Source organism: Grampus griseus (genome assembly GCF_964374135.1).
Source record: "Grampus griseus genome assembly, chromosome: 9".
Lineage (NCBI taxonomy): Eukaryota > Metazoa > Chordata > Mammalia > Artiodactyla > Delphinidae > Grampus > Grampus griseus.
This window is the reverse complement of record NC_139003.1, coordinates 70,901,173-70,928,843: the sequence shown is the minus strand read 5'-3', so window position 1 is coordinate 70,928,843 and position 27,671 is coordinate 70,901,173. Positions and strand designations below refer to the sequence as shown.

At 35.4% G+C, this 27,671-nt stretch overlaps 1 protein-coding gene across 2 annotated transcripts in view; it reads right to left on the bottom strand.

Annotated features, from left to right (window-relative positions):
- HDAC9 (histone deacetylase 9) overlaps nucleotides 1-27,671 on the bottom strand; it is a 577,220-nt gene that overhangs the window by 292,256 nt on the left and 257,293 nt on the right. For both annotated transcript variants that reach the window (XM_082662560.1, XM_082662561.1), the window contains 3 exons: nucleotides 17,539-17,672; nucleotides 6,303-6,423; nucleotides 1,326-1,375 (listed from right to left, as the gene is read on the bottom strand). In XM_082662560.1, coding sequence (XP_082518686.1) covers nucleotides 1,326-1,375; nucleotides 6,303-6,423; nucleotides 17,539-17,672 — 305 coding nt within the window. The remainder of the gene's footprint in view (nucleotides 1-1,325; nucleotides 1,376-6,302; nucleotides 6,424-17,538; nucleotides 17,673-27,671) is intronic.

Below are 27,671 nucleotides of genomic sequence, written 5' to 3'. Positions count from 1 at the left end.
AAGTGGTGCTGGGAAAACTGGACAGCTACATGTAAATGAATGAAATTAGAACACTCCCTAATACCATACACAGCAGTAAACTCAAAGTGGATTAAAGACCTAAATGTAAGACCAGATACTATAAAACTCTTAGAGAAAAACAGGCAGAACACTCTCTCACATAAATAGCAGCAAGATCTTTTTGGATCCACCTCCTAGAGTAATAAAAATACAAACAAAAATAAACAAATGGGACCTAATGAAACTTCAAAGCTTTTGCACAGCAAAGGAAACCATAAACAAAACAAAAAGACAAATGACAGAATGGGAGAAAATATTTGCAAATGAAGCAACCAACAAGGGATTCATCTCCAAAATATACAAACAGCTCATGCAGCTCAATATCAAAAAAATAAACAACCCAATGGAAAAATTGGCAGAATATCTAAATAGACATTTATCCAAAGAAGACATACAGATGGTCAAAAAGCACTCAAAACTACAATGAGGTATCACCTCACACCAGTCAGAATGGCCATGATCAAAAAATCTACAAACAATAAATGCTGGAGAGGGTGTGGAGAAAAGGGAACCCTCCTACACTGTTGGTGAGAATGTAAATCGGTACAACCATTATGGAGAACAGTATGGTGGTTCCTTAAAACACTAAACATATGACTACCATATGATCCAGCAATCCCATCCCTGGGCATTTATCTGGAGAACACCATTATTCGAAAAGATACATGCACCCCAGTGTTCACTGCAGTGTTATTTACAATAGCCAGGACATGGAGGCACCCTAAATGCCCATCGACAGACGAATGGATAAAGAAGGTGTGGTACATATATACAATGGAATATTACTCAGCCATAAAAAAGAATGAAATAATGCCATTTGCAGCAACATGGATGGACCCAGAGATTGTCATACTGAGTGAAGTATGTCAGACAGAGAAAGACAAATACCATATGATATCGCCTGTATGTACAATCTAAAGAAAAAATGGTACAAATGAACTTATTTACAGAACAGAGTCACAGGTGTAGAAAACAAAGTTACGGTTACCAGGGGGAAAAGGGGGTGGGGATAATTTGAGTGACTAGGATTGACATATACACACTACTATATATAAAATAGATAACTAATAAGGACCTACTGTATAGCAGAGGGGACACTACTCAGTACTCTGTAATGACCTATATGGGAAAAGAATCTAAAAACGAGTGGATATATGTATAACTGATTTACTTTACTGTACACATGAAACTAACACAACATTATAAATCAACTATACTCCAATAAAAAATTTTTTTTAAAAAGCAGTAAACAAACTCATACTTACCCCAAGTCCACCACAAGGTAATGAAGAAAAAAACTTTTGAGAAGAGTCACCTACACAGTAAGAAGACATGAAAAAATATATAAATTGGAATATAATTATAGTTTTTAAAATTTTTGGTGTTTATTAACACATAATATGTCACATCGTATTTATCATTTGAGTCAGAAGGAAACTGATCAAATTTTAGATAGTTAAGAACTCAAAGCAAATTAATACATATATTATTACATGTAGAGCCTTTTACTCCACATGAACAAACACATACTTATGAAAGTTGAGTCTCAAGATTTTTTTCAACTGCCCTACAGGATGTTTATCACAATACCTTTTTTGTTTATAACTTATCATAAATAACTCAGCTGTTCATTACGTGTATCCTTCCAGTGTAATGTTTTGAGCTGCAAAGTTTATGAAATACACTGTCATTTTTTACATGCTCCAAATATTAAAGCATTTATTTAAGTATACAGACCTATCTTTAAGTTCTACTTCAGATATAGCTAAGACCAAGTATACTATAAACCTCTCCAACATTCACAATTTTTTAAACAAATAAGTCACAAATCACTATAAATAGGATAACCTTTTGGGGATCTATATAATATACATATAAATGTATCTTTAAAGTAAATGCCAAAATCTTACTTGTGACTATCTTTTGGAATTGAGATTTTATGGAATTTTTAATCATTTTTGTTTACCTGCACTTTGATTTTCTACATTATCTACTACATGTATAGAGAAAACAAAAAATTACTACTCCTAAACCTCCAAGACTAAAATCTGTCTTGCAAAGTAATTAAAGGAACGGCAGTGGGCATTTCTATATCACAGTTAAACAGCTCTGAAGTGACTCATATGGGTCACTCAGGAGATTCGTGGTAGAACCAGGTACAAACCTCCATTTCACTTATCCTAATTCATTTGTTCTATTGATGATCAATGAAATAAATAATGAAAATTGAAAACAGGTTTGTGATGGAATTCACATCATGTCAGTAAAAGTCTAAATAGATTTTACTGTCACAGAAGAAAGTTTATTTTGAAAACAATAAATTGTATGAGTTTTCACATGCAATTGCTAACAGATGGAAAATGATAAAGAAAAATGTAAGTGCAAATGAAAAAATAAGATATCTCGTTATATATAAGGAGCCTCACGAAAAAAAGATGAAAAGTCAACAAAAAAAATAAACAAATCATGAAAAAATATTAAAACTGGAATACTGACTTCAGTAAAAGATACATAAAAAATTTTATGGGGGCTTCCCTGGTGGCACAGTGGTTGAGAGGCCGCCTGCCGATGCAGGGGACAGGGGTTCGTGCCCTGGTCTGGGAAGATCCCACATGCCGTGGAGCAGCTAGGCCCGTAAGCCATGTCCACTGAGCCTGTGCTCTGCAACGGGAGAGGCCACAACAGTGAGAGGCCTGCGTATCGCAAAAAAAAAAAAAATTTATGGATAGCTTGGGGAGAGGTAAAAAGTTTTCTTAAGTTGTTCCTCATAACAAAGATATTTCTGTGTCACTGAATATTTTGCAAGGATGTATTCATATGTCATATGTGAAATTAAAATATATAATAATGTATATTTTAATGTCTGAACTCTTCATTCCATAGTCAGTGAAAAAGGTTAAAGATAATATTACAGTGTACTGAAGTAATTTTTAAAGTAATCTAAAAAATTCTTAAACTCTAAGGGAATACAGAAAATAAATGATTTAATACTTGAGGAGAATCTAGCTTAGTACTGTTTAAATAATACTAAACAACCAAATTAATCGATAATTTAAATTTAGTAGTATGCAAAAAATGTTTATTTCACTGAACTGACTCAATTTATTTTTTAATAATGTTATATTGCCTCACCCATGGACTGAGCTCTGGCTAGCCACAAGATAACGAAAACTGGTAGTAAGAATGACAGGAATATTAATGCTAAGGAAAAACCTCTCGGCAGAAATGACTAAAGAGAATGTTTGAAAAGTGTCACCTTACAGGGTCTAGAGTATTTAAAGAGATAAATGCTGCCCATTTTCAAATCTAATTATTTTATAAGCTATAGATGTCTTTCAACATACGAAGACTGATGGGTCCAGTCATAATGAACTTTTGTTTAAATCCTTTCTCCTAACTCTAGAACATAACTATCAAAAGTAGTAGTATCAATTAAATTCAGAGAATTCATAGAATTGAATAAATTTCAGTTTACTGTGTGTGTGCATCGACAACCCCTCCCTCACCATCTGTGTTGGGAGGGATCAGAGGAAGAAGAGGATGTGTGGGAGAAAAAGAAAGGGATAAAGAGAGAGAAAATATCTTGATGGCTATGAATTTCTATACATTCATACAAGGCAGCTTCAATCTGGTCTTTTAGATACAAAAAACAAGCCACAAGAACTCAAATTTCACAAAGAACAAAAAATTATGAAAAATTAAACTTTTAAAAGAATGGGATTTTTAACTGAGACCCTGAATTGAGGAAAATTGGCCAAGTTTCTGGATTCATGAGAGAAACTGATACAGTTCAGAAGCATCATCAAAGAGGAATTTAGTGCTCGATATCAAGACCTAGCAATGCAACATCCTTGGTTACCTTTACTCCTGTAGCTTGCACTCAAGGCTGACATCGTTGCACTGATCCCTGAGAGGTGCCTATGGAACTCCACATGTGTATCTAAAGTTGATTCTAAAATCATCAATTGTATGAATTTTATCTCACATTAAATATTCAGAACTAATGAGATAAATGGCCATTTGGATCAAAACTGTAAAAATTAAATAATTGGTACTTGGTGTTTTCATTGCATACATATTTGAAAAGGACTTCTGTCCAAGTTCTAAATTATGTATTAGAATTCATTTCTAAATCATCAAATCTTTAAATGATATGTGTGTTTTGAGAAAATCTGTTTTTCTCAAAAGTGTCAAATTTCATTAAAAAAAAAGTGGTATTGCCATGTTTCATAAGTATGACAGTTCAAAGTTGCCGGAGTTTAAATTTCATTTCTTTTACAAATATGTCCTTTCTCTTAAAATGTGGAATAATGGTGGTCTTGGAACATCTAAACACCTATGTGTAAATTTATCCTAACTAAATCCAAAGTACCTAGTCCTATGCTTAGGTTGAATAATAATTTGAGAGCTAGTTAAAAAATATAGAAAAGAAAAGAAATAGGGAAGGTTTTCTACTTGTTTTCTCTTAACTAAATTAACAATAATCAAAATGGACATAGCTTCCAATCTTTAAAATGCATCAGTATTTCGACCACAGAAGACCATGAAAGTTATTGTTTGGCTTACTTCATCATTTTGGTAAACTGGGTGGGATTATTAATTCATGTTAAAATAAGGACATTTATGACAGTATCCACAGCAAAAGAAGTACTTTATGTAAAGATCTGCATGTGCAGAGATAGATTCCTTCAACAGAAAGAAGAAAAAAACACACAGATTATATATGTTTAGATTGACTCACTGTCCTTTATGTTACTATATAACTTTAATTCTTTTTTTAAAGAAATTTGAATCTTTATTTTATTTTATTATTTTTTTAATAAATTTATTTTATTTATTTATTGGCTGCATTGTGTCTTTGTTGCTGCGTGCGTGCTTTCTCTAGTTGTGGCGAGCAGGGGCTACTCTTCATTGCAGTGTGTGGGCTTCTCAGTGTGGTGGCTTCTCTTGTTGCAGAGCACAGGCTCTAGAGCACAGGCTCAGTAACTGTGGCGCACGGGCTTAGTTGCTCCGTGGCATGTGGGATCTTCCCAGACCAGGGCTTGAACCCGTGTCCCCTGCATTGGCAAGCGGATTCTTAACCACTGCGTCACCAGGGAAGTCCATATATGACTTTAATTCTACTATACAAATTGATTTTCATCATCAAATTTTCATAATACGCTTTCTAAAAATTGAGTAATTTTTCTGTGTTCCCTTTTCTGTCAATTTCTCCCTACCTTGCATGCATGTACATGCACACACACACTCAACCATATACCTTTATTTCATAAATTTAGGGATGCCTGTCACTTGTTTTAAAAGGGCAGATTTTTAGCGTTATAATTGGTAACTGTTAATTTCCCCTTATAATTGCTTTCCAAGATGCCTGCCTACTACATGTCATACACTTGCTTTTGAATTGTTTAGGACCAGTTAACATAAAATCATTTTGAAATAATACTGAATTGCGTGAAAGAGTCCAATTATTTGGAACTGACACAATAGGTTTATTTGAAAGAAAGGGGCAAGAAAAAGTCCTCAAATGCCTTTTTTAGTTAAAAAACTTAAAACATGATCTTTCTGTCATACATTGCCATGTCATGTATTGTTATTGCATTGTAAAAGATTATGAATAAACGTAATTAATAGATTGTTTCCGTTAAAATACGGTTTTGTCATGAACTTTCTTCAAAATCTGTTGTTTCTATCGCTCATATAAAGTCTATATAAAGCTGTGAAACATAAATTTGATTTTAAACTCTGATAATATTAAGATTTAAAATGCAATCTTACTATAAAATACAGTGTTCTAGGTGTAGCAGTAAGGAGTTTTCACTTAAAATAAGTTGTATTATACCCTTTGTCTGTTAAGGTCATAGAAAAAAGAACTGAAAGACACAAAATAAATGTGAAAGGTGAAGATAAATTTGCATAAAGAACACAAAAACTATTTTTTTTAGTCTAAAAATGTAAGCCAGCAAACTCCACAGTGCATTTATTCCTGTCAGCTAGAACACAGTGAACAAATGCTATTCAAATAAAAGTAAACATCATGAAACTTGCAGTGTCATTTTTTCTAATGCGGGATTTTCTTCATCTACATTGACTTCTATTGTAAACGACTCATTCCACAGAGCAGTGCTGTTGGAAAAGCTGATTTTTTGTCTCACTGCTTGCCAAGTATTTTGAACTGACAGCAGCGCTGACTAATGACAGTGCTGGAATGTGCTGTTCTCAGTAGAATGGAGGCCCATACAGACCTAGTAGTGTCCTGGGGTCCAGCTTCTGTCCATCCAGGGGGTTGGTGCCATACAACAGCGAGTGATGTTCAGAATGAACAAGCTGTATTTCCTCCAGGCTGGCTTTTCGACCTTGAATTCGCTGAAAGAAAACAGCAGAGACCTACAGTACTTCACTGACAACATTTAGGAGACAATAAGACCCCAAGTCACATTTAAGATGATTAATAATGGTCGGAGTTTCATCATGTAGGAGTGTGACACGGATTTGCATTAACGAGGTACCATAATAATACTTGAAAAATAAGTGTATGCAAGGTTCAGATCCAATGGATTGCTTATGCCTAAGTGGGCAATTGACATTAAGCATATTCTTCTTTGGCATAAAAAAAAAATCTATAAAAAAGATTGGGATTGACACATATATACTATTGATACTATGTATAAAATAGATAACTAATGAGAACATACTGTGTAGCACAGGGAACTCTACTTAATGCACTGTGGTGACCTGAATGGGAAGGAAGTCCAAAAGGGAGGGGATATATGTATATGTATGGCTGATTCATTTTGCTGACAGTAGAAATGAACACATTGTAAAGCAACTATACTCCAGTAAAAATTAATTTATTAAAAAAAAGAAGATAACATCTACCTTATAGTATTACTGTGAGGAACAAATGAAATAAAATAATTATGTAAAGCATCAAACAAAAAAGTTAATAATAATTAAAAATTAATAATAATTAATAGTTAACTCCTTTGTAAAAGTACCAACTTAAAAACAAACAGGAGCTATTGCTTAGCTAACAAGTAAATTCAACTCTTACTTTACACACTCACCCAAAGAACTTGTTGAAACAAATTCCTTACTGTTTCTTAAAGGACATAAGTAAATACCAATACATTTTAATGTATTTGATTATTACCCATATGCTGATCACTTCATGTGTGTGCACCTCACAACAGTGTTCGTCTAGACAAATGTCACTCAAAATATGTAACACTGGGATCAGTAACAGTTCAGGAAGTGTTTATGAATGGTCTGTGATGAGGTCTGCATAAAGCTGAGAATAAATATTTAGAAACTTTTATAGTAATCTGACAGAGTATTTTTATGTCTGCTGAATCAAATATAATCTTGTATGTCTTCAATTTTTATTTCACTATTGTAGTATCTCATTTTTAATGTATTTTATATAAGCATTAGTTTGTGACAGAATGGAAATTAAACAAAAACAATAACTGCTGTTTAATCAGAGACAGTTTGAGACACTCTATAGACTCAGTCAATATTTTTACACCCATGCTAGGCAGAAACGTTCACTTCAGCTAACAAAGAATGGTCCTTCAACACAGACAAAACTGTACATAAATTAAATCTCAGTCAGTCAATGGACAAAGTGTTCTTCCTGGTCACATTTCTCAGCTGGCACATCTCTGAGCCCAATAAACGTGCTGGTGTATGAAGTTAATTAGCCTTATTTTAAAAATTGCTGTGCTTTCCTAAAATTACCCAAACCGTGTTAATATTTTACTTAAAATATCTATCAAAACAAGACACTTGTAAAGTAATATATTAGCAGAGAACTACAGTAAAATTCAGAGAGAATCTGTTCAGGGAATCCTGTCCTTTCATGTTCCTGACCATGAATTACCAGTTGATGTGGAAACATAAGGTGACAATGACACCGCTCAGGACCAAGACAATTCCATGCTCAATCTCCCTAGTTTAAGATGATGTGGCTGCTGCTGTGTGGTTCCCTGAGGGGGCAGGCAGGGAGAACCTCGATACACTGACACTTCCTAGAGCTTTACTGGGTAGAGGTGCTTGTCACTGAAAATAAATCATCATGTCACAGTGAGAAAGGAATGGTGAGGGACCCAAGGGGTAAGAAGAAGGTAACAGGAGTGAGGTAAAACAGAAACTTCTTGACACTGTGCCATTATGTGCTGAATAAACAAATGCTTATGGAGTTTCTTTGTGATGGCACTGAAGTTCCCTCTGTTTGACACCCCATTTACATTTCCAGAAAAATAAAAATACGCTTTAGAGAAATTATTCCCAGGTAGGCGTTGAATGTTAAAATTAAACCAGGTAGGTAATGCTGAAGACTAGGGCAAATTTATGATGGCCATCTGGTCAACCATTGCTCTGATCAATAAACAAACATGTTATTGACCTAGATGGCTTGCTGGTAAACATTAGATTTGGAGACATTTATGGAAGACCAGAACAACCAAAGAAGCAGAATGACAAGTAATGAGAAAGAGAAAGTTCTAAGTCACTATTAAAGGGAAACATTTTAACTGGGAGATTTCAGCTGGAGGAAAATCCCCCAAGATAAGTAGTAGTAACTCCATGGTCTGAGTCATCTAATGTTAGAATGAGCAGCACACTGGAAACCAGACTGCGGCAGCCGGTCCTGGTCTGGCAGAATAGTGAACACCATGAAATAACAGGGCTTCCAGCTCTCACTTCTATGAGGCTATGAAATCCATAGCCACTACCATCTTATACGCTGATACAGTGAAACATCTTTATCTTAAACAATGCCAGCTCTGTAGCTAACTATCAGACCCATGTTTGGACTACTATCATGAAGCGCCATCATTTTTTCCCTTTCTCCTTTTCTATAAAGATATTTTTCAGTTCTACATTGAATTTTTGCCTCTGGTGTAACATTATATACCATTAGTAATAAATATATCTTTATGTTTTCACAAACTAGTCATATATATTTACATAGCATACATTCCATGCTTGTCCTAAGTCCTTTCTCATTCTCCCACAATCCCACTAGTATTCAGGCTGAATGTTCAATCACACATTTGAAAAATAATCTGCTAGCAAGATTCAATTATTGACAGTAGCTCAAGAACTGATAAATCTTAAGAGAACACCTGCTGAATCTCAGTCATTCCCTTGTGTAATACCAGTTAACTAACACTAAGGATAGAGCATCTGGCCCAGCCTATTTAGCTTTCACTTCTTCTAAGAGTATCACTTTTTAGTATACTCAAGACCTCCCCTTCACTACTAAAATGTAACAAAGTATACAAGTATTTCCTTTGATTTCTTCACCTCCCCCCACCACACTTCTTTTTGATTCCCAGGAAGCATTTTACAATGACTCTTTTTATTATTATAGAAAATGTTTCTTTAAAAAATATTTACGCTAAATATAAGCACTAATTCTTGACGATCACTTTCTGCGTTTAAGGCCGCTGGAGAACAAGACACACAAACAGGGTGTACATGTTTCTACAGAAAGAGGGCAGTGAAAACCAGTTCAATATGAAAACATGTTTCTACCTGGAGAAAGGATCTGGAGAAAGCATGCTCTGAGATTTATACCTCCAAGAGGCACTGCTGTGGGAACTCCGTGGATGTCTAACTAAAAATTCTGAAACAGCACCAGCTCTCCTTTCTTATTAGTTCGTTTTGCCTATTATCAGATGTCTTAAATTTGTCACATTCTACTTTTCCTCTCAAATTGAGGTCTCCAACAGTTTTCATTTTCTGGTATCATCATCAGTAATTTATTAAGTTATGTGTTTATGCTTAAATATAGATAGTTCCGTTTAATCCCTTCCCATATTTTCTATTTCCTGTGTACCCTTTATTCCTTCAATTTTGTCTCATGATGCGCTTTTGAGCCAAAGGTCAAGAGCACAATGAGTCAGAAAATAGGATAAAGTGCTCTGATAACTGTAATTTAGGGAGATACTGATTTCCGTTCTCAGAGATATTTAGCCTGCAGGATGCCTAGCTAAAGTCATCTATGAGTTTGACCAAAAGAATTTTTGAGAATTCTGAGTATATTCGGACACTCAATGCCTATAAAGGATGGCATGGGTCTCCACCTGGGTATTTCTCACTTGAGATGCAAATATAGATCTTAAGTAACTTGCCAATATAAGTCTAAGAAAGAAACCTTATAGCTCTTCCTTCAATTTCTTAGTAAAGAAACGCTGTCATGTAGGAGGTATTCATTATTCTATTTCCATTCTCTGTGACTTGCACTCAAGTAGTTTCTTCCTTGGAAGCAGGAAAGGAACTCACGCGCCCTGAGCGCCTACCCTGTGCTAAGCACCCGAGGAATATGATCTTATTTATTAGATCAGAGCCCCAAACAGTATACATTCACGTTTGAAGTTTGCTAAAGTTGTTCAAAATGACCATATCATTGAGTATCACAACACACCGTGGTTTTTTCCTAAAGAAGTAGTCTTTCTGAATTAAAGCCTGTTAATGCAACCTGATTATAGAAGGAATGTTCTGAACATGATCTACAAAGTCATACTGTGACAGGATAAAATGCAGCCTACCCACACACAGAGCACACACACGGTATAGATTCATATTTTTTTCTGCCAAGGAGCAGGGAAAAAAGGAAATAGTTCTATTCCTTCCCCTCCTCTGTTCAAAGCCTGGATTGAGGCCAGTGTCCTAATCAGTTCTCATTGGCCCTGGAGGAATCAGAACCTTTTGTAAAATATAATAAAGGGCATAAAATCATGATAAAATGCATGAAAAAGCAGTGCCTTTGGTTAGGGAACTAGAAATAATTTAGCAGAACAGATGGATTGCATTGGTTTGGTATTACTGAGGACATGAAAGGGCTTATTTTGTGGCAGTTCCAAACTAAGAGAAAATGTCCAACTTCAATTTGACAAGTCAAAGTACCTGCCTCTGCTGGGGGAGACCCCATTTTCTTTAATCATTTTCAAAGTGGTGACATATTAGGCAAGAATTTCCACTGAAATATCTCATTTTCTGAAAATATTTCATCCAGTGTCCCTAAATATAGGGATGCGTTTTTATTTTTTTCTACAAAGATCTGCAGGGCTGCAGACTTACAGAGTTAAACTAAAGAATCATAAATGACTTATGACTGTCAAAGTTACCCTCTGTTACAAACCCCATTCTTAATATTTAACAAATCAGTTCACACCTATTCATTATTGTCGATACTCTTTCCTCTCTTAAACAAACACAAAAAATCCGGTCTCATTGCTCATGCCCAAGCTTACCAACCGGCGTTTTCAAATGCTACAACCAACTGCTTCTTTAAATGTTACAAAGAAGATAGTTTCTATCCCCTCCCCGCACTGCATTCTCTCCTTCCATAGATCCCTCATCATCTAATAACCTGTTCTCCTCAGAGGCTTTCTTATAAGGAAAGGGGAATGAAAGAAGGAAGGCGGCTACTAAGCCAGCAGGCAGTCCGACAAGCTCTTGGTCCTTTCTGTCAGTCATATGAAAAGAAAGTGAATTGCAAGTCAGGAGCCCTGAGTTCTGGGTTCTGACTGTCACATGTCCTTAACGTGCCCATAGCCTGCTATGAGGTACCTTTCTGGAGCTTTGTTTCTTCATCTATAAACATAAGGAGATTTAACCAAATTACTTTTAGCCCTAGAATGGTAAGTGAAAATGGTAAGCCCTAAAATGGCTATGAGAAATTACCTTATACACAACACTCAATAAAATATCCTTCATTTTGATTTATAGATTTGCCTTGGGCAAGCAAATATCATAATTGAAATGATAAATTACCATGGTTGAAGCAAGAGAGGAGATCTCACTATGAAGGTTTTCAAAAAGATGCCAGGTTTTCCTTGAAGCCCATTTTTTAAAAATGCTTAATCATATTTGAAAAAGAAGAGTATTTTTTAGAACTCATTTTCCTATCCCATGACAACTTCAAAATAAAGAACATTTTTCCCAATTTAAAAAAAATTTTGTGCATGAAACTTCTGAGTTAATACCACCTTTGTTTCTCAGGTAAATGTTTACTTTTGTTACTCTCCCATCTCCAAATATTTGACTCCATTCACCTCTTTGTCTCTACCTCATTAAGTTTATGTTAAGAAACTGAGTTTCTGTTGATTTTTAATATTGGTGAACCTTGGAATCAGCTGCATAAGTTTAAAAGGTATTAATGTCTGGGTCATACGTTCAGAGCTCCTGCTTAACTTTGGTTACAACCTAGGCATCCAGAAACTGAGACCCACCCAGTGGATTTTAATGGGTAACCTAGGTCAAGAACCACATCTTAGAGGGAGCTGTCCATTCTTCCTGCTCATAAGTGAATTCAAGATGCTGACCCTGTACTAACCAACATTTGGGACTATGGAATAGCTAAAATAAATGGCTGGCAGAGAGAAGGTTGGAGAGTAAAAAAAAAAAAGTTTATCTGATCTTCAAAATAACAAGTGTCATCTACTTGCATGTAATACTGCTGGATTCAGTCATTACAATTTATTTAAAAGTAGTTCAGGGCATAGAATAATTTCAAAAGTACTTCAGAAAACAGCAAGTCCATTCAATAACAAATGTCTGGGTGGTAAAAAGCGTATGTACTATGTACTTTTTTTCCAGTTTTGTGTCCACTCATTTCAAACCATTATGCTCATCAGAAAGTAAGAAAAAAATGTTATGCCTTAGTGTACTGGCTCAATTTTCACAATTTTTATGCAACTGAATCTCCTATGTTGTAATTATTTTTTTAAACATTGTAATGAACATTTTACTGATTTGGGTTGAAGCATTTTTTTATACTAATCATGTATGAAACAAATTTGTCACAATAAATATTTTGTTACTTTAGCACAACAACTTTCAGACAGTTCAAATCCATATAACTAGTCATTTTTTGCTAATAAGCTTTAATGCTGCTGTTTAAAAAAAAAAATCCTGTATCACTTTCCAAATGGACTCAGAAGGGCAGCCTGTCTTACTTCCTTTTATTGGTTGTTTTCCACATTAATTTTGTTTTTGCAGAAATCAAAATCAAAAAAAAAATTCCAAATCATCTTAATTCTGATTATGGGCTGCACACGTATTTTTAATGTTATTTCTCTGCCAGGGTCCACTCTACTGGGTTATACAAATTTCTCTCAGAATAATGACACCTTGGTTTACTCATCACATCTAGATCATTTGTACTTCTTTCCATAACTGCCATATCCTTTAGAGACAATTCACCAGATTCCCTGTTTGAGTTTCTTATTGCTTTGTGGTTAGATTCTAAGACACAAGCACACACACAAAAGTTTTTTGCAAACTAAACAAAACAGTAAGCTGTTATGTGCTGCCATCTAGTTAGATTAGTCCATAAAACAAATGTTTAATTGAATTTCCATTAACTTGCAATGTTTAGTACTTTGTAACCTTCAAGTCAGAAAACTTGCACACTTCAAAATTGAGTTTTTCTAAAGAGTATTATATTTCTTTATTTAGATTTACAAAAGGTATTTTAAAAATCACTTGTGTGTGCAGGAAAGTGTGCTGGAGACCCTATCCCTGAGCTCCCTGGCATCTTAAGATTTTACACTAAACCTGCTCTCTACTTTTTTCACTGGAATGGCTGAGAAGTCCCAGAAGGGGCAACAGTAGCTTGGTTCTGTGTCCCAGAATTGTTTGTAATTACTTTGTGTTGGCACTTGAATAAAGGAGTTAAACATTTCAGCACAGTATGTTGCTTATGGTTTTTACTTATGAATTAAGCGAAACAAAGTTATTCAATATTAGTCACAAAGAGGCAATGCAAATTCCATATAATGTGTAATCCAACAAAAGCATTATAAAATGTTATTATTGTCAAAACAAATGTGAGAGCAAGCAAATGTCTGTGGGTGGCGTGGTGGGCTGAGAGTCATGAGCACTTCTGGAAAAACACCTGCAAGTGCATTTCTAGCAGATGATGGGTCAACCTCTGCAATTTTTTAAGCACAGAAGAGCACATCTTTTTCTTCAGGGGCACACACACTTCAGAAACCTGGCTACCTAATCCAAGAGCTTATTCCCAAAGAGGACACCAAATGACCCCTCCAGACCCATTTCTTATGGTGACAAGAAAGCTGCTGGTTTTGCTTTTTACTCCCAACAGAATCACTAAACTCAGTGTGAATGATTCAATATGGGAAACAACTAAATGGTATTGGCATGAGGGACTATTAACTATTTCAATTTTTTTAAAACAGTGCCACGTCATGCCAAGAGAAGTTAACCCATGTAACCACTGTAATCTAATATAATAAGGACTAATGTTTTCTCTGGCTGCCAATCAGGACTGTAAGCACAGCCAATTTACACTATAGCTTACAAACTAAAAGCAGTATGTTTACTAAAACATCCTAAAAGTTTTGTCTACTCTTAACCAAAGAAAGTGTTATGCTCCAAATTAACTTCTTAGGCATCTAATTTCATATGATATTAGAGCTGAAAGATCCTAGCAAATATCCTGCTTAACACCCTCATCTTACATATGGGAAAACCAAAGATCACTAAGGTTAAATGATCTGACAAAAGTACACAGATAATTAATGGCAGGACGAAGGTCAACTCTAACACTGAACAATAACCTTTGAAGGAATCCATTTTGGTTAATTTTCTACACTGATAAATGAATTGAAACGATACATAAGTTTGATTTGTGGATCAGACTCTTGTTTAAAAACAAAGAAGCCCTTTCAACGTTTTAAAATTGCCATCTTTTCTATCATAATCATTGTTTAATTGCAACATTGACTACTCCATTGGCTGAGGAAAGCATTTTTTTCTCTGTACGCCAGCAGAATTGAGACTCCTTACCTCCTGTCCCAGTGAAATTCTATGGCATGTTTTGGATTAGGTCAGCATAAGTCATAGATGTTTTGATAACACAGGAGCAAATAAATAATATGGGCAACAATTTCATCACTTAGGAAAGCAAACACCTGCTGAACTGTTCTTAAACTATGTTAGGAAAAAGAGTGTTCTGTTTGCACTTTTAAAGTTTTGGATCAGACTTTTGTGCTTGGTCTTCATTAAGAGCCAATCTGCCAATCTGGGCTTTCAAGTGCATTATTTGTTAATTGTGTGATTGTTTGCTAGAGAGACCCGTCTTTGCTGACTGGACTGGAATAGACTCACTCATTCTCACTCAACTGTGGGGTGCCCACTGTTCTTCTAACATTTCATCCTGGGTCTGATGTCACATCAGCAGTGCTGTTGTATAAACTGAATTTCATGGTTTCAAATAATACAAGACTAAAATAATGTGATGTACCAGGAACAGAAGAAGAAGACTGATCACAAAAGGATAATAGACTTTTAAATTTTAAGACCAGTGTGAACCATATTACATTCCATTTACTTCTGCACTTTGCTCCTTTCATAAATAGTGTTCCTTCAGGTAACAGATTTAAGGGATATCACAAACTAACAATGCATTTCAGGCTATCATCAGGCACTGCTAATTTGGAGCAGGTGGGGCAGGGCTTCAGGATATAACAAAGACTTGAAAGTGAAAAAAATGTAAACAGCAATGCCTCAGCTTGCAAAAGTAAAGAGAGACAGCCAAGCTAGGAAACATCTATAGTAGATGCGAAGGTGAGACAGGAACACTCTCATGAATAAATATCCATTAAGGCTAGTCTACCACAAGTAAGTCTCCTTGATGGTTTACTTTACCGGCTCCATATAGGATTGTGCAGACAATAGAGTGGTTTGGCTTCCAAACTGCATTATCAAAATCATGAAAACCTTGAAGATAACTCTAAAATTTACCAAAGAGTATGAAAGCCTTCTGCCATATAATATGGATGCTACTGGAAAAATATGAATAATAGACTTTCACTCAGGAAAGAACCAGAGAAATAAATCTAGCTGAAATTCTGTCACTTTGGGGTTTCTAGGTAAAGGATACATTTAATCAAAAGCAGAACTCCACATATGAAAAACATTTGATAATTCTATTATCAACACATAATAAAACTTGTGAAACTAAGTCTGTATACACTGCTCTGACGTATTCATTTACAATCCCAACTGCTGAATGACCCATCGACATTATCTATATTTTGATGTAAAGAAAATAACCATTTAATCCCCTTGTAAGATGAGACAGTTCATCTTCAAAAGAGAAAATCAATAAAGAAAATAATTTATCCTTAGAAATGAACACAACGAATGAATGAGTTTGCATCTTTAAAAGTCAGTTATTTTTAGTACTTTGCAGAGAAGAAAGATCAGACTGAATTAACCCCTGCTATCAAATAGAGGCAAGTGCACTTTACTCTAAGAAATAGTCTGTCTGCTTTGGCATGTCTATTTCAACTGAAATATTTTACAGGTTCACTTTAAAGTAAATTGGCTTTGAATAGAATTTTACTGACTACATTTTCGATTGTCAAAATCAGTTAACTCAATTAACTCAAAAGTAGTCACAAAAGATTGTCTTCATTTTATCAAAGTACAGTGAATTTAGTATGGTTTCAAAGTATTAGTTTCCTTCTGACATAACTATGGTCAAAATATCAATATTATCCATTTACTTTTTTCCCAAACTGGTAAGAACTAGTTAGATTCCCTTCATTGCTCTATAAAGAAGGATAACAGAACCAAATATGTTCCGCAACATGTTAAATTATCAGTCTATAAGAATAGGGACCATGTTTGCCTTGTGAAATTCCATAATTCTAGTCCCTAGAACACATCTGGAACAGAATATAGACCCAAGAAAAAGTGCTTTTGATCAATAAATGTTAAGGTAATGTAAGAAAACACATGGGGGATATTTTTCTTTTAAAAAAGTTTCAGACTCAAATATAGACTGTTACTGGATCTTAAGCATCTTTGGACATTTACAGCAACTAAATCAAACAACTGCTGGTTGTTATATATTTTGCAGATTTGACAATGGGAGTCTTTTTGACCTGATAACATTTTTACTTTTAACTTTTGAAAGCCTAAAGAAACTAATTTTTCTAAATAAAAAATGAGACTCACCAAGAATCTACAGAAATGAATCTAAACATCAATAAAAAGAAGTGACTTTTCTTGGTAAGAAGACAGTTAATCTTTTAAAACTATTCATTTCCACGAGGCAAAATCGGCATATACGTTAGTTCAGAGTATCGCTTATAACAAGAAATAACAACTACTGAGCGCTTAACAGTTTGCGAAGAGTTTCTCAGAAAATTAACTCAATAAATGGTACCTAGAATACTACCGTGTGTACAGAAAAACGCTGCAGTAATAGCACATACATCAGGCAGCTGCTCAGTCCATCAACACAGACTGAGTACCCACTGTGTGCCCAGCCCAGTGTCAGGTTATAAGTTCTATGCTACTAATGTCTACGATGGTTCATCAATCATGGTGTTTGTACTACAGAGTTAACATTTTTCTACACCTACCCAATTGAATACTGGCCTCTTTACATGATTTATTTAAGTAAGTAAAAGAGTGTGGCCAATTCAGGATTACCTCACATTTATTTAGCAACCCAGTTTCTTGCAGCCGTGACCAGATGCTCTGTATGCGTCCAGCGTGCTCAGGGTGGGTGGTGGAATTGCCACAAATGCACTGGTGTTTCAGCATCAGAGGATCATAGGCAATTCCTTCAGGACAAAGAAAACACAGCACAAGATGAGTAATGATACAAAGGAATGATACAAGTTACATGACAATATGATTGCTCCAAAAAAGGCATTCTTTTCCAAATAAATTTACAAATGGAGAAATAATACATATCCACAAATTCCCAGGAAGCACACAGAGCTATTTAGCTCTATGGAGCTGGATATATATGCAAAGAACTCAACTCATGGATTAATCAGTACTCAGACCCTAGCTTACTTAGTAGTAAAGTAATAAAGATGGCGATACTTAAGAAATTTCAGGTTTAAAAAAATACTGTAATTTTACCAGTATCTTAAATCATTATGAAGCATTTTTAGACAGATAATTCAATTCAGTAGAGGTTTCAATTTTATCAGTGAAGCCACAAAATGAGCTGACTCTTTAAATTGTGAATTTATTTCAAGAGTAATTCTAGCCTTACTTTAGATCATGTGACATCTGTAATAAACTGGAAGAGTTTCCAACTGCTTGCCTATTCTGCTTATCAATTTCTTCAAAGTTATGCAGAAAGAGCTTCTTCTTATTTTATAATAAAATAAAATCTATAATTTAGATTGTGGAACACTGAAGTGTTTCTTTTAAAAAACGAGTAAGTCAGCTGCAATACCTTTAGTAGAGATCACATAGATACTTAACAAACTCTGCTTTTAAATTATCATGAGTTAACACATTTCATATTTCAGTTACACCCTTTGATGGGGAAGATTTTATAAACATTTGATGAAATGAACTATTAGGGATATATAAAATAGGGCTCTTTAAAGCAACAAATTAGATAATAATTACTATAAAAGCGTTTCCACCCTTAACCCGATTCCTTGCGGGGGGGAACATGTTATTTACAAAATTGCCTGACATAAGACATTATTTAACCAATCAAATATTCCAATAAATTACCATCAAAATACATTCTCTGGGGGCATGGAGTGAGGGCAGAAGAATCCATCATAAGAAATTTCTAAATATCTATTCAAGAACAGATACTATACAAGCAATTAGTGTTAAAAAGTAGGTTCAATTAATGCATTTTATTCTCCCTTACATTATTGTGTTAGAGGAATGTTACTCAAGAGGGAAAAATACTTGTCCCTGTTACTCAAGAGGGGAAAATACTTGTCCCTGACTGTATTAAAATCATGCAGCAGAATGACATGTGTATTTGGAACCATGTGGCAAAAATTATGTCTAGGAAAAAATATCATTTTGCTGGCCCAAATAACATCCACTATTTTCTATTAATTGAAATATAGCTGACATACAATATTATGTTAGTTTAAGGTGTACTACATAGTGATTCGACATTTGCGTACATTACAAAATGATCACCACAATAAGTCTAGTAACCATCTGTCCCCATACAAAGTTATTACAATATTTTTGACCATATCCTTTATGCTGTGTATTACACCCCTGTGGCTTACTTATAACTGGAGGTTTGTACCTCTTAATCCCCTTCACCTATTTGGCCCAACTCTCCAACCCCCTTCCCTCTGGCAACTACACATTTGAGTCTGTTTTCATTTTGCTTTGTTTCTTAGATTCCAGGTCTAAACATACAGATTTTAGATTATAGGGTATTTGTCTTTCTCTGTCTGCCGTGTTTCACTCAGCATGATACCCTCTTGATGCGTAACATCGACACAATGGCTTCAAAATCCCTCCTTGTGCCCCTAACTCTCACATTTTCATCTTCAGTGCTGATCTCCCTTCTGAGCAGTACACTTGCACACTTGTCTAAATTGCCCCTCCAAAATCTGCATTTGTTTTCATAAAGTGAGACTATCATAGATTTGAGCTCATAATCTTAAACTTCACACACTGTTCCTCATTTCAGTAAAGGATATCATAATCCACCATTGCTCATATACGAAATCTTACAGTCCTCTTGACACTCCCTCTCCAACGAACCAACAAGTATTGTCTACTTTCCCTGGAAGATACATAATGAATCACTCTCTTAACTCCAATGCCAAAACCATACAAAATCCAAGGTGCTATTATCTTTAATCTGAACTCCTGAGATAGCCTTGTAACTGGCTATCTGACTTTCACTCTATGCTATTTGCCACTTAACAGTAGCCACCTTTGCTTAAACCCTTCGGTGACTTCAAAGATGAGGTTAAAATTTCTCAAGGCAGCATACACAGACCCTTCTCCACTTCTCCAGCTTCATCTCATACTCTTCCCTCACTTGACCTCTATTTCTCCCACAAAGGTTTACCTTCCACTCCTCAAAAGACTCAAAATCATACCAGCCTTAGGATCGTCATACATGCTATCCCATCTATGACCAAAATTCTTCCTTCTTGCCTCCATGACTCTAGCCTTCATTTGGCTTATACCTATACATTCTTCAAAATTGTTTTACGGAGCACAGGCTCTGGATGCGCAGGCTCAGCGGCCATGGCTCACAGGCCAGACCGCTCCGCGGCATGTGGGAACTTTCCGGACCAGGGCACGAACCCGTGTCCCCTGCATCGGCAGGCGGACTCCCAACCACTGCCGCACCAGGGAAGCCCCAAAATTGTTTTAATGTCACTTCCTCAATAAAGCATTCCCTGGGATCTCTAAATTAGATCTCCTACTATATGCTCTACTAGTTCTTCTAGGTCTTCCTCGGAACATTTAGCACAATTCTGTAACTGTTGTATAATATTGTTAATTGTATATTTTCTTTACTATCTGGTAAGATCTATGAAAACACAGACTAGAGTTGTATTGTTTACCTCTGAACTTTTCGTGTCTGTAAACCATGCTTGGAATATAGTAGATCCTCAAAAGTACTTTTAATGAATGAAAAACATAAATCAATGAACTGATGCAAGAAGTCAGTCAGATATCTCCATTATAAAGACCTCCTTGATGAACCTACTTGGTGGACCTCATTGGACTACTGAAGTATTTATAGCCTTATTTCTTTAATGTTCTACCTGTTATTTTATTTGCCTTACCTTCCAACTGGCCAGTGCCTCTAATACAGGCATTTATTTTACTCGTTATATTTCTACATGGCATTTTGCATAAAAAAGAGATGAATAAATATTTTTAAATAAAGTCAAAAGGGAGACAAGAGGGAAGGCAGGAAAAAAAAAAGGAAGCAGGCATAAAAAGAAACATTAAAAATACAATGATAGGGACTTCCCTGGTTGTGCAGTGGTTAAGAATCCGCCTGCCAATGGAGGGGACATGGGTTCAAACCCTCGTCCGGGAAGATCCCACATGCCGCGGAGCAACTAAGCCCGTGAGCCACAACTACTGAGCCTCCGCTCTAAAGCCCATGAGACACAACTACTGAAGCCCGTGTACCACAGATACTTAAGTCCGCATGCCTAGAGCCCGTGCTCCCCAACAAGAGAAGCCACCACAATGAGAAGACCGCCGTGCACCACAATGAAGAGTAGCCCCCCCTCGCCGCAACTAGAGAAAGCCCTCGCACAGCAACAAAGACCCAATGCAGCCAAAAATAAATAAATAAATTTATTTTAAAAAATACAATGATATATAAGACATGTCTCCACAGTTCAGATATATCAAGTATTTATTTATGAGTTGCTACTACATAAAAGGAACTGTTTAACATATTTTCAACCACAGTTTTGCGCTTCATGAAGGATATATTAATGATTAACATGGAAACATAAAATACAGTATTTCCCTCATTCTGAAAACATATTAAGAGTAGAGATTCTAATCATTAAGTTGCTTATTTTTTTCACTATTTCATCTCTTGACATATCTAACTTCACCTCCATAGTAATCATTCCTCTTTTAACAAAATTTTCTCCATAAGCCACTGCCAAAAAAAATTTATTAAACAGGTTATGGTAGCTGAAATTTATTGCCAAGTATCTGGAGATTATAACACAAAGTCCAGGAACTCCTGGAAAGACATTTGAACTTAAGAGAAAATAAATAAAGTCTGGAACCCCAAACCTCCACTTACTCATCTTAATGACCTAGCAATGAGGTGTTAACAGGTACACTGCAAGGTGAGACTTAACCTCATCCTTCATCTCCATTCTTTTCTTCTCTCTTTTTTCCTTTTTTTTTTTTTTTTTCCAGTAACAAAAACTTATAGGGTGAGAAACAAGCCTGATCTTCTCTTTGGGATTCATATGGAATGCTACTTTTCTTTGACCCTTTCTGCCTCACTGGTTACCACTTACAACATAAGCCAATGGATCAATCTCTCGCAATCAATGGGACAAGAGTTAAAATTAGGTTTTGAGAAAATACACAAAGGAGTCTTAACATAAAGCCTTACCTGAATTTTAAACTCTAGTAGTTTATTTTCTACCAAAAAAAACTCTCAAAATTTTTTGATATGTTTTTTTAGATAAGCTTGGACTTTGTGCTTTCTCTGGCTTTCAGTTTTATTAAATGAGGAAGCACAAAGTGCAGCATCTTTCCCTTTCCTTAATCATTGCGTGTAGTTAAGTCATTATTTAGCCACAGAAGCCATTCATATCTTCAGGTTTATGCTCAATCTTATATGATTGCGAGGCTGAGTCCACCTTGGTCTATTAGGAAAGTTGAGTCTAGAATCTTTAGACCTAAAACTCCTGATCCTGATCACAAGTTCTTAACATTCAGCTTCACCTTGCTTTTCTGGTTAAAGCCTGAGGTTTCATACCTTCCTAAGGATTTGCTCAACAACACATATTAAACACTTTTCAGGACCAAAGAACTGAACCAAGCACAACACAAATATATATATAACATAATATCTTTCCTAAAAGATGCAGGTTCAGTAAACAGTCAGTGAATGCTCACAATGATCCAGGCACCAGCAACTTCATTTTATTACATTTAACTTATGATCTAGCAGTAAAGGTGAGGTACTTACGAATATACTTTTATGACATGTTTTTTTAAGACTCTGTATGGTAAGGAAGAAACAAAAATACAGGGTGGGGAGGTCAAAGATGACCTTTTAAAAATAAAAAAAAACAAATCTTTAAAAAATGGCCTGCAATTGGTAGAATTACTAAAATGGATACAAGGAGCTATTTTGAAGTAAGGGTCATTTCTAATAACCTCTAAATCATACCCACAGCAGCTGTTATACTTTCTAACCATAATTCTAACCTATCCATGAGGTTTATCTTGCCTAATTTTTTCTATTTCTACTATACTCTTTACATTCTAATACCTGAATTATTTCTTATAATATCTATTAACAGGAACACCTAAAACAAAGTACCAGATAGTACAAAATTTTTTTTAATATCTTTATTGGAGTATAATTGCTTTACAATGGTGTGTTAGTTTCTGCTTTATAACAAAGTGAATCAGCTATACATATACATATATCCCCATTTCTCCTCCCTCTTGCGTCTCCCTCCCTCCCACCCTCCCTGTCCCATCCCTCTAGGTGGTCACAAAGCACCGAGCTGGTCTCCCAGTGCTATGCGGCTGCTTCCCACTAGCTATCGATTTTACATTTGGTAGTGTATATATGTCCATATCACTCTCTCACTTCATCCTAGCTTCCCCTTCCCCTTCCCCGTGTCCTCAGGTCCATTCCCTATGTCTGCGTCTTTATTCCTGTCCTGCCCCTAGGTTCTTCATAACTTTTTTTTTTTTTGATTCCATATATATGTGTTAGCATATGCTATTTGTTTTTCTCCTTCTGACTTACTTCACTCAGTATGACAGACTCTAGGTCCATCCACCTCACTAAAAATAACTCAGTTTCGTTTCTTTTTATGGCTGAGTAATATTGCACTGTATATATGTGCCACATCTTCTTTATCCATTCATCTGTCGATGGACACTTAGGTTGCTTCCATGTCCTTGCTATTGTAAATAGAGCTGCAATGAACATTGTGGTACATGACTCTTTGAATTATGGTTTTCTCAGGGTATATGCCCAGTAGTGGGATTGCTGGGTCATATGGTAGTTCTATTTTTAGTTTAAGGAACCTCCATACTGTTCTCCATAGTGGCTATATCAAGTTACATTCCCACCAACAGTGCATGCAAGAGGGTTCCCTTTTCTCCACACCCTCTCCAGCATTTATCATTTGTAGATTTCTGATGATGGCCATTCTGACTGGTGTGAGGTGATACCTCATTGTAGTTTTGATTTGCATCTCTCTAATGATCAGTGATGTTGAGCATCCTTTCATGTGTCTGTTGGCGATCTGTATATCTTTGGAGAAAGGTCTATTTAGGTCTTCTGCCCATTTTTGGATTGAGTGTTTTTTTCTTTTTTTTACATTGAGCTGCATGAGCTGTTTGTAAACTTGGGAGATTAATGCTTTGTCAGTTGCTTCATGTGCAAATAATTTCTCCCATTCTGAGGGTTGTCTTTTCGTATTGCTTATGGTTTCCTTTGCTGTGCAAAAGCTTTGAAGTTTCATTAGGTCCCATTTGTTTATTTTTGTTTTTATTTCCCTTTCTCTAGGAGGTGGGTCAAAAAGGATCTTGCTGTGATTTATGTCATAGAGTGTTCTGCCTATGTTTTCCTCTAAGAGTTTTATAGTGTCTGGCCTTACATTTAGGTCTTTAATCCATTTTGAGTTTATTTTTGCGTATGGTGTTGGGGAGTGTTCTAATTTCATTCTTTTACATGTAGCTGTCCAGTTTTCCCGGCACCATTTTTGAAGAGGCTGTCTTTTCTCCATTCTATATTCTTGCCTCCTTTATCAAAAATAAGGTGAAAGTATGTGTGTTGGTTTATCTCTGGGCTTTCTATCCTGTTCCATTGATCTATATTTCTGTTTTTGTGCCAGTACCATACCGTCTTGATTACTGTAGCTCTGTAGTATAGTCTGAAGTCTGGGGGCCTGATTCCTCCAGCTCCATTTTTCTTTCTCAAGATTGCTTTGGCTGTTCAGGGTCTTTTGTGTTTCCATACAGATTGTGAATTTTTTGTTCTACTTCTGTGAAAAATGCCATTGGTTGTTTGATAGGGATTGCACTGAATCTGTAGATTGCTTTGGGTAGTAGAGGCATTTTCACAATTTTGATTCTTCCAATCCAAGAACATGGTATATCTCTCCAGCTGTTTGTATCATCTTTAATTTGTTTCATCAGTGTCTTATAGTTTTCTGCATACAGGTCTTTTGTCTCCTTAGGTAGATTTATTCCTAGGTATTTTATTCTTTTTGTTGCAGTGGTAAATGGCAGTGTTTCCTTAATTTCTCTTTCAGATTTTTCATCATTAGTGTATAAGAATGCAAGAGATTTCTGTGCATTAATTTTGTATACTGCTACTTTACCAAATTCATTGATTAGCTCTAGTAGTTTTCTGGTAGCATATTTAGGATTCTCTATGTATAGTATCATGTCATCTGCAAACAGCGACAGCTTTACTTCTTTTCCAATTTGGATTCTTTTTATTTCTTTTTCTTCTCTGATTGTTGTGGCTAAAACTTCCAAAACTATGTTGAATAACAGTGGTGAGAGTGGACAACCTTGTCTTTTTCCTGATCTTAGAGCAAATGGTTTCAGTTTTTCACCACTGAGAACGATGTTGACTATGGGTTTGTCATATATGGCCTTTATTATGTTGAGGTAAGTTCCCTCCAAATAGTACAATTTTTAATTATGTGTTAAACTTGATTTGTCTAGCAGGCAAATGAAATATGCAAAAATAATTGTTTAAAACTTGCTAAATTGTGCCTCTGAGTACATAAGGAGCATTTTTCTAAGACTTAGATTTGTTTATGTAAATCATCGTATCAGCAGCTAAAAAAGAAGTGGGGGGAAGAAATTCCATCCTAGGGCTTCCAACTAACACTATATGCAAGTCTGTTAGAACCTGGGAACTAGATTAAGTGTTGCCATTCAACTATATAACCGAGAAGGAGATTCAACCAGTATGTAAGTTGGCAAAAAGCGAAGTCAAACAATTCACTACGTATTTACTGGCAAATATCTAGAAAGATCACTCTACATTCAAGCTTTCAAGAATAAGTGAGCACAGCAAAGGAAATCATAAAGTGAACAAAAAGATAAACCACAGAATGGGATAAAATATTGGCAAATGAAGTGACCAACAAGGGATTAATCTCCAAAATATACAAACAGCTCATGCAGCTCAATATCAGAAAGACAAACAACCAAATCAAAAAATGAGTGGAAGATCTAAAGAGACATTTCTCCAGAGAAGACACACCAGATGGCCAAAAAGCACATGAAAAGATGCTCCACATCACTAATTAGTAGAGAAATGCAAATCAAAACTACAATGAGGTAACTATCTATCTCACACCGGTCACAGAATGCCCATCATCAAAAGGTCTACAAATAATAAATGCTGGAAAGGGTGTGCAGAAAAGGGAACTCTCATACACTACTGGTGGGAATGTAAATTGGTGCAGCCCCTATAGAGAACAGTATGGAGGTTCCTCGAAAAACTAAAAATAGAGTTACCATACAATCCAGCAATCCCACTCTTGGGCATATATCTGGATAAAACTTTAATTCCAAAAGATATATGCACCCCAATGTTCATAGCAGCACTATTTACAAGAGTGAAGACATGGCAGCAACCTAAACGTCCATCAACAGATGAATGGAGAAAGAAGTTGTAGTGTATATATGTACAATGGAATATTACTCAGCCATAAAAAAGAATGAAATGCCATTTGTAGCAACATGGATAGACCTAGTGATTATCATACTAACTGAAGTCAGACAAAGACAAATTTCTCATGATATCACTTATATGTGGAATCTAAAAAATGATACAAACGAACTTATTTACAAAACAGAAACAGACTCACAGACATAGAAAACAAACTTATGATTACCAAAAGGGAAATGTGGGGGGAGGGATAAATTAGGAGTTTGGGATTAGTAGATACAAACTACTATATACCAAATAGATAAACAACAAGGTCCTACTGTATAGCACAGAAAACTACATTCAATATCTTATAATAAACTATAATGAAACGAAAGTCAGAAAATATACATCTGAATCACTGCTCTACAGCAGAAATTAACACCAAATTGTAAGTCAACTATACTTCAAAAAAAATTGTTTTTAAAAGATTGAGCAGAAGAAAATACAAAACAAAAAAACAAAAACTGGGCCTATGAGAATATGCTACAGAAAGTGTAAAGGAAACATCATTCTTACTACTTAGCTCAGTGAATTTGATTTACTATAGGAACAAAAATTAGATTTTAGAAACTTTTTGAGATCCTCAAATGTCAAAAGACACTGATCCTATAAAATAGGAGCCAACAGCTAAAAGGAGAAATCAAGCTAAATTAACGAGTAAAAAGAAAGATGAATAAGGTAAATGAGGATGGCAAGAAAAAACTAAATACATAGTGGCAAAATTAAAATCTACACTGGAGAACAAAAAAGGAATTCACATTTCAGAAAACCAGATAAGTGCCGTTAAATAAAAACTTAGAGATTTACAGAGAGTATGGAGGTCAGAGAATAGACAACTGAACAAAAAGACTGTTCTCGAGGAAGAAATCAGATTTAACTGAATAATTGGAATAATTGAAGAATTTTTCCATAAATAGAAAGAGTCAATGTACATGAGTATGTAACTGCAAATGCTCATCATAAAGATAATTTGGGGTTTTTTTTTTTGGTTTTGTTTTTTTGTTTTTTGGATTAACAGGATAAAGAAAATATACTATGAGGCACCAGAAAAGAATGAACAAGCTGCCCACAAAGGAACACATACTAAGATGGCCTCTGAATTCTCCTCAGTGCTAACCTCAGACTTCTCCTCTTGAATGTCAAATACTTGAGCATTTAACCACATTTCCAGACAAAAAGTGTGCCCCAATAAGTCTGTGTCCAAGTGTGTATGAAGGTAATAGGATGACTTTCTCAGGCATGGAAAAGCCAAAACAATTTTTTTAATTAAAATATATATATACACATATATGTATAACTAATGTATATTAATATATACTTTAAAAATATATGCTATAACTTATGTTAATAAATGTTATAATATATATGTGACCAAGTCCATTTAATCTCCTAAATAAAA